Here is an 8,997-nt window from a genome sequence, read left to right as displayed (position 1 = left end):
CACCAGGGACGTAATTATAGCACTTAAAACCTGGGAAAGCAGATTTTCATGATATGTCACATTTAAGATGAAGTGTGATTTAATATGTAGGATGCATTAAGGAATTCTTTTTGTGCTATAGACATTGTATAAATTGTTTGCAGGTACATTTCAGAAATTGCTGTACATTCACATTTAGGATCATTCTATGCACATCTTTATAAATGAGGCCCTGGTTCCAGATCAGAAAATGTTTACGGATGTTGCAGAACCAGTTTTTCCAGACCAGAATTGTTTTTCTTTGATAGAATGGTATAAAATCGCTCGAGAATGTACAAGCAAGTATAAAACGGTTCAGGAATCATGTAGTTGGAAAAGGGGCAACAAACAATTGCCTGGACAATCTCACATTATAAAAACAAATCCATAACACTTTTACGGTTTATTAGAAAGAGCAAGTTTTCAGTTACTTATTACTTGATGTGTGTAATTTAGTGTAGTACAGTAGGGGTCCAGTGTATCAGCGCTGAGGCTGCCTCTCCATCAACTTTGAGTTTTATCTCAATTATCTGGGACAGAAATGGGATTTCTTGCTTAGCCCACGAGCTAGCATTATCGCAAGGAAAACCGGGACTTACAGCGAGAAGAGTCGGCTGTCTGTGCACTGTTTTGGGAGTTACGGTAGATGTTTTGAATCAAGATGGTCTGCAAAGGGAGAAATCAAAATATGTACATAAATAATTCCCAATTGGTTACACAAAAAAAATGATGCTGAGGAAGTTGTCTTTGTGCATCCAAAAGACTGAAACCCGGAGGGACCACTATTCACAGACAAAAAAAAAATCCTACCTCGTAAAAAGCTGGCCATTTAACTTTCTTAAGCACATCTTAGAAAGTAATGGATTACCCAACACTCTTAGATCTGGGGCTTGTACCATGATGGTAGTTGAACAAACTCTGGGTTACAGAATTAGTTTTGAGTTCACGAAACCAAAAAATATACACTCAGGATTTGTTGGTAATATGATGCTGATCATCAACTGTCTCTGTCAGCTCAGGTTTTGATCCGGAGTTCATGGAGCATGTGCACATGAAAGTGTGACATCAGTAACAAACAGCCAAACACATGCCTTGAAACATGTGGTTCAAGAAGAAAAGAGCTGTCCAATATAGAAAAAAATTAAAAGAAAACATCATGCTACTGTATATCAGTGCAAGTGAAAGTTGTGAAGTTAGTTTATACAGCTGATTATATATATATATATATATATATATATGCAAGTGAAAGTTGTGAAGTTAGTTTATACAGCTGATTATATATATATATATATATATATATATGCAAGTGAAAGTTGTGAAGTTAGTTTATACAGCTGATTATATATATATATATATATATATACATACACACACACATATATATTAGATAAACAGAGATTTGAAAAACTGGGATACTGACTTTATTGCGTCAGAGATGTGTCACTTTGTTCGCAGCTGATTGGTCCAGTTTTGGATTTAAATCTCTTGTCCAGAACATAACCTGCCCCGTAGCAGGTTAGCCGTGGAACACACACACTATGGCAAAGAACACTGTTAAAGGCCAAGCCACTTTTATGGTGCAAACTAAACTGAAACTGGCTTCATGGTATAGGCCCCAGATCTCAGGTGCTTTAAGACAAAATAGTCCTAAACACTGAAACTATGGATGAACTACAAATGACTCTGTACACTAAATGTCATAAATATATTAAGTGACTGAAAGGCAAAGTAAAATTTGTTATTTGACACAACTTCCATTAAAGTGCAGCATTATATCAAACTTAAAGAATAACACATACATGTAAAAGTGAATATGCAAATACAAGCCTACTCTCAGTTATAATGTAAAAAAAAAAAACTTTTCAATAAAAGTGTGGCAAGATATGACAATATTAGCAATTGTCAATTCAATTACATATTCAAATGTAAATGGAAGAAATACATCCAATTATATATTTCTTTCACTCTAAAAATTATACACAGCAAACATATAAAGTCGGTTTCACTTTAAACATAAATAAACCAATTTTAATGAGGTGGAAATGAAAACATACGGGTGTAAAGTTTGAGATGTAAACATACCTGACTGAAAGTTGGTTTATTGTGCAATCTAAAACACCGATCTCCATGACGACAAGCTCCAATTTTGAAATAAAAGGAGCAGTTGACCCTAGAAATAACAAACAGGACGGAGACTGTTCCAAGATATGAAGACTATGACAAAATAACGTTATCGCCATTGACATTAGTGTGACAAGATCATGCAAAGTGTCTATTTTAACTTTTTAAACGGACAAAGCCACCGTATTTTAATCCCAACTACTAAAAAAAACTAGAGAAATCAATACTTCTTTTTAATTAATGTTGTCAGTACATTAGATATATTTAAAATGTTTTATCAAATTGGCGGCAGTTACAATTTCACTGTTGTAACCTGCAGCATGAGCAATGCGGAAGCTTCACATCTCACACAAAAACATTGTTTTGCGTTCGGATGTAAAAGCTCAGCAGACACTCAGCAGACAAACAGGTATGTTAGCCTACAAATCAGTTAATATTGCACCGTTCAAACTAAAGATACTAATATAGCTTACTTGTCTTTTTCTGTACCAAAAATGGACGCAAGATACTCCGCCATCTTGAACGGTCAACTCGGATGCGAATGCGAATCTGCGAGTTTACGTCGTCATCACGAGGGCGCGCGCACGCTTCCATCTGTAGATGTTGCAGGAGAGAACGATTATTGTTCACCATTTCTCAGTAGCCTTTCATCTGCAGCAGTCGTCAAATTACCAATATAATTTTTCTTTCAACACCTACTGGACGTGTGATTAGATGTTACCAGAGCCACCGCTTTACACGAGGAGACTTCAATCCTGCTCAACAATGCGACGAGATCCTAACAGGTGACTAGTGCTAGATTTACGGCACTATCTGGCAAAGATTTTTATTGAACAATAAATGCATGAACAACATAACCACGTAAAATATTTTTTGGATAAAAGCGTCAGCTAAATGACTAAATGTAAATGTAAAAACAGTTGTTAACAAAGACTACAATAAATAAATACACTGTCTATGGGGAATAAACAAAATTTCACAAAGACATCAAAGGAATTACATGCCTGTACAATCTGAATAGTACGTGGGTACGGTTTATTAATCCGTGGGCACGATTTGTTAAACCGAGGGAACAGTTTAAGAATTCGTGAGTACGGTTTATAAACTGAGGGGACGGATTGCAAAACCGTCGCCACGGATTGTTTTTTTTTTTCTCCTACAGGTGACTTCCCGGGCTCCGTAGAATAGTTTTCTGTTTACTCCATCTGTCGTAAAACTCCGACAACGTCAGAGCCATTAAATGATTGGCTTACAAGGAGCACGTGGTCGAGTCATCGCACGACAGATTGCCATCTCCTCCTTAAAACAACTCTGTTTCTACTGACTCTCATGGCAGAGGAAGGCATAAGTGGTGAGAAGTGCAACTAAACAATGCTAGTTTAAGTTTAATGTCTAATACGTTTACTTATTGGATTCTTGATAGTACGCTTGTGTTGATTAAAAAGCACTCCCGAAGTTACTAGATAACTTCGTTTATCTGTATTATGGCAGAAATATTCGCCTCCATTGTCCACTGCTCTACATACATAAATGTTTACTGGTGACTGAAATAAAGTTATTCACTTTCTTTCTAACAGGTACAGAAATAGATTCCATTAACTAGTCTCCTCTTCGTAATGGTAAGTCTTACACTTCTGTGTAATTGATTGATGACTGATCAATATTATACAGCCAATGAAGGCTACATTACTGATTATATGCAATATGAAACTTAATTTTAAGCACTTTTTACTGATTAGTCAACATCAAAAACGTTTGTTGTGTTCCAGGCCAGTCAGGGTGATGGAGAGGTGTGGTACGCCCATCCGGTTTACGCCCGATATTGGCAGCACTACCAGCAGGCCATGAGCTGGCACCAGAGGCATAAGCGGGCATACAGAAAAGCTTTGGAGGTTGGCTACTTCCAGGCACTGTATTCCATGTACCCCTCTGCCGTCCAGCGATACTCAGATTGGCATGCAGACGAGAGCTGGAGGAACGCTCATAGAGACAGAACGACAGGTAGAGAAGAAGAAAGGGAGAATGAGGCCACTGATTCAGACAGTGAGATGGAGGAGGAGAGTTCGGATGAGAGCCAGATCGAGTGTGACGTCAGTAACATGGACATCTCAGAAGAGCTGCGACAATACTTTGCCCAGACAGAGCGACACAGGCAGGAACTCAGTAAGTGTTTAAAAACATGTGGAAATATTTAGAAAAACTGACCTTTCAGCTGCAAGAACTTGCACTTTTTGGGGTTTCACTCCATATTAGTACCACCATATAGTTTATATTATTGTTATTATTATAGAGATACTTTTAGTTTTTCTGTTGCTGAAACAGTTTTTGGACTAACTTAGTTTATTTTGGTTTTGTTTAATTCTGGAACATGGTGATTGTGTGGGTCCTCTCTTATGAGCTACTTATTATCATCATCATAATAATAATAATAATTCAAAAAGGTTTATATGTCGCCTTTCAGGACCTCATGGTCCTTTTACAAAGGAAAAGGGAAACAACAAATGAATAGAATGTAAGTCTAAACAGAGGACAGCAGAAAAAAACCATACATAATCCAATCAAAGCAAGCAAACAAAAAATAGATGTTACACAATAGAAAACCTAAAACAAAAACCGATATGAAGTGAGAACCAGGAACCAGAAATATCAGGAAAAATGCATACTGATGGCACGGACAACCCAAAATCTTCTCTTCCCCAATTTGATTTGCTTGGATAATTCTTTTATGTGGGGAAATGTTGGATGAGAGCTTGAAAGGAGCAGTGGTGCTGTGCCAAACTCATTATCCCAGAATGTCCCCACTGCAGTCATGCAGTCTCTTCTCACTGGCCATCTGTTTTACAGACTAAGCCTGCTTAAAAGGAGAGGTGCACTCTAATAATTCACTGCAATCATTTTGGGATTATTCATTCATTGTTGAATAGTACTGACCTGATAGTATGAGATCTCATATTTAAAGTACTGGCTTGGTTGACAACAGTGTAGAACAGTGATTCTCAATTCTCAACTGGTACAGGAATATTTTCTAATATGATCACTGATGGCAAGGACAAGGCTATCTTAAATAATAATAATTAAGCATAATGTAGAGCAGGGGTTCTCAAATCTGGCCATCAAGATCCACTTTCCTGCAGAGTTCAGCTCCAAACATAATCAAAAACACCTGATTAATTAATCAAATAATGCTGATTTGTGCATAATATAAACCATTGAGAGACCACAGACAGTTGTCATTACCTGTACTGCATTAATAGAAAGTCAGTTAATATAAAGATTTTTTTTAATATAAAGTATTATTCAAATTATAATTTGACCATTAATTAATCAAATAATGCTGATTTGTGCATAATATAAACCATTGAGAGACCACAGACAGTTGTCATTACCTGTACTGCATTAATAGAAAGCTAATATCAGTTAATATAAAGATTTTTTTTAATATAAAGTATTATTCAAATTATAATTTGACCATGGATGGGGTGGAAAGATTTATGATGGTTCCATGTGCACTCACCATTTTCAATTTTACATCTCTCACAGCAAAATTTGGTTTTACCAATGTTAACAGAAACTTCAGTCTATAGAGCAGAGTTTGGCTCCTACCTCAATAAAATTCACCTACCAGTAACTTTCTAGTTATCCTGAAGACCCTTATTAGCTTGTTTGATCAGGGTTGGCGCTAAACTCTGCAGGAAAGCCAGAGTTGAGAACCCTGCTATGGAGACTGAAGTTTCTGTTAACACTGGTAAAACCAATTTGGACCTCAAGGGCTAGAGTGGAGAACCCCTGCTCTAGAGCAAATTTAAAAGTATATGTAAATGTATAAACATTTAGCAAAGTTCCATGTTTAGGGTCAGTTTCTAATGGAAGAGTTTGAATCTCAGTCCTACATTTTCTTTAGGTTGCACTTAAGTATAGTGCACATGCAACATTTCAGGTTTGAGACTTCGAAGAGTTTGAATCTCAGTCCTACATTTTCTTTAGGTTGCACTTAAGTAAGTATAGTGCACATGCAACATTTCAGGTTTGAGACTTTTTAATTATTTTTTCAGTGGTGAGGAAGAGCATGGTAAATTTATGATGATATAAGCATAATAGTTTATGCTTGTCAAACACCGGTTTTAAAGCAGGGGGCTGGGGACCACTAGGAGCCTTGGCAAACTTTAAATGGGGACCTATTAAGACTTAAAATTATTTATTACATAGAGGTAACTTATGAATGCAGACAAGAGCTGGAGGAATGGTCACAGAGACAGAACAACAGGTATAGAAGAAGAAAGGGAGAAAGAGGCCACATGAATGAATGAATGATCAAGCAACCAACTTTAACGCCAGTTTGGACCAATTGAGATCGACTGATTCCAACATGTGACATGGCATCATTCTGGAAAATAATAAACAACAGGTAGAAAATAAACATACGTACAAACTAAACTACATTAAATTAAGTTTTGCTTACAAATAAGCATAGTTTGTGACAGCAACAATTATTGGCACAAAAACATAAACATTTAGGATCCAAATTGTTTATGGTATTGTTTAGACTTGTTTGGTTGCACTTGATGTCCTACACTGTAAAAAATGACCGTGAATTTAACGGTAAAAGACTGTAAAAATGCTACAGTAAAATCCTGTTAAATGGTTAACGGTAAATTCCCCTACTATATACGGTGAAAAACTGTATTGGACATTACATGTATTGGACATTAATTTTACGGTAGTATACCGTATTTGGAAGTGAAAAAGACCGTATAATTTTCATTGAATAACCGTAAATTGACATTCCCAGAATTCCCTGCGTTACATTTCAAATTTGATGTTTTTTTGTTGAAATAACTATGTTTCTTTTTAGTTTTTTCTTTTATCAGTTTTGTATATTAGGGTTGTGCGTTACACCTAATGTTGTTCAGTTAATGTTTATTGCATTATTTCAGTTTCATGTGTGTTACCATGATGGTGTTTGGTGTTTGTGTGAATGACACTGTGCACCTTCTATATATGTTATTATTTAAAAGCTGCTTGTGATGGGCTTTGTTTCATCATGTGACTTTCTCATCACCACCTGGATTTGGTGGTTATCAGTGTATTACAAAGGTACAAAACAGATTTTAGTACTTCAATAGGTTGGTATATAATAAAATTGTATCAGTTAATGAAATTACGGTATTTAACTGTAAATTTAAGTTAAAACCGTAAAACCTAAAACGTTGCTACCGTATTTTTTACGGTAAAATTCCGGCAACCACAGCTGCCGGTTTTCTACCGTAAATTTTACGGATTTTTTTTACAGTGTATATAAAATCTACATCCTTAAGCGAAAAACCCTGTGGTCATCCATTATTATAGGAGACATGAAAAATGTGTAATGTATTATTTGACCTATGCATATTTGAGTTACAATGTATTATTTGAGTTGTCATAGTGGTAGCATTAACTAATGTCAGGAAAATGTTATGTTTTTCTCATTAAGGTGCTCAAATACCAAAATACCAAGCTTGATCTTGTGTTTTTATCTTTAAAAAGATTACTTAAAAAGGCACTTATTTTGATCTTAAAGGCTTAAGTGATGTTTCTAGTCATGACATTACTCATTTCTCTGCTATGTAGAGAAACAACAGCAGATGGAGGCAGAGCAGCAGGACTCGTATGTTCTAGCTGACCAAGACTTGCACAGAGTTTCCTGGCGCAGCAGCCTGCCTCCTTCAGAGCGTCCTGGAGAAAGGAGGACCGCAGAGATGAAGAAGCTGTATGGGAAAGATGCAGCAAAGATTCAGGGGATGGAAGCGGCCATGCAGCTCACCTTTGACCGCAACTGTGACAAAAAACAGCCCAAGTACTGGCCTGTTATACCACTAAATCTGTAGGATGATCAGACCCCATCATTAGCATGCCTGGCACAACAGTGCTGACAGTACTGAAGTGAGGCATCAAATCAGCATCTGTGAGGACGTTTCGCATATATAGAACAAACACTTATGTCCTTATAGACAGATAAAGCATTTAGAGCGTACTTTTAATAAATGTTCAGTTCAGTATGAGGAGTAAAAACTTTGAAATTGAGTTAGAGTTCTGCAATTCCCAACTTGCACTCATTTTCTTTTGCGATATCTGTATGTAGTGGCATCCACACAGTTCTATCTTTTTAAAGTTTCTCATATCATGTAAATGATGGAAGAGCTGCTTAGATTTCGGTGTCGTTCTTTTCATGTAGTCATTTCTCCCTAACTAGGTCATTGCCTCCCCCACAGTCTTTGGTTAATGTGTTTTGTCTGTCTCTTCTGTTTTGCATCTCACATGAGCACATGAGACAGTGTTTGCCGGCTTATTCTCTGGTGCATTTTTTACATTGAAATTTCTCCTTTTTTAATGCAAAAGAAGTCATTGTTTAGTTAATGTGGTTTAATTGATTAATAAATGTATTGCATTGAAATGTGTGTGGGTGTGGCAGTTGGTATAGTGCTTATTATGCTTTAGAGATGATAATCTTATCTGATTTAAGTTTTTCAATGAGAAAAAAAATAGATATTTGCCCATATATTCTTGTTTTTAACATCCACCTCTGGAGATACAATTAGAAAGATCACTGTCTTCTGTGACCACTTGTGAATAGATTTTGAAAGGCGAGTATCTGGTTTTGTGTCTACAAACAAACAAAAAGTGGTTACTTACAAAATTAATTAAAACATTTGAAAGAATAGTTCACCCCAAAATTAAAATTCACTGGAAGAAACAATATAATGGATAGAGGACTGAATGCCTTAATATTGTATTATTTTTTTATTACAAACTCACTTCAAGACATTAATTGATGGGCTGGAGTCATGTGGATTATTATGATGTTTTTATCAGCTGTTTGGG

General features: G+C 36.2%; 1 protein-coding gene and 1 pseudogene across 1 annotated transcript; one reads left to right on the top strand and one right to left on the bottom strand.

Annotated features, from left to right (window-relative positions):
• The window catches only part of LOC107712547 (splicing factor U2AF 35 kDa subunit-like), a 7,655-nt pseudogene extending 4,731 nt beyond the window's left edge, over positions 1-2,924 (bottom strand).
• A 478-nt stretch (positions 2,925-3,402) lies between these two features.
• Positions 3,403-8,569, top strand: LOC107712546 (gem-associated protein 8). The gene is made up of 4 exons (XM_016517856.1): positions 3,403-3,490; positions 3,717-3,758; positions 3,909-4,302; positions 7,747-8,569. Exons 2-4 carry the CDS (start codon positions 3,756-3,758, stop codon positions 8,001-8,003), a joined length of 654 nt encoding a protein of 217 aa, XP_016373342.1. The 5' UTR covers positions 3,403-3,490; positions 3,717-3,755; the 3' UTR covers positions 8,004-8,569.
• Positions 8,570-8,997: the final 428 nt, after the last annotated feature.

Source organism: Sinocyclocheilus rhinocerous, unplaced genomic scaffold (assembly GCF_001515625.1).
Source record: "Sinocyclocheilus rhinocerous isolate Xijiao unplaced genomic scaffold, SAMN03320098_v1.1 scaffold1952, whole genome shotgun sequence".
In the NCBI taxonomy this organism is placed as follows: Eukaryota; Metazoa; Chordata; class Actinopteri; order Cypriniformes; family Cyprinidae; genus Sinocyclocheilus; species Sinocyclocheilus rhinocerous.
Note: the sequence above shows the minus strand (reverse complement) of the source record. Positions and strands in the feature narration are given on the sequence as shown.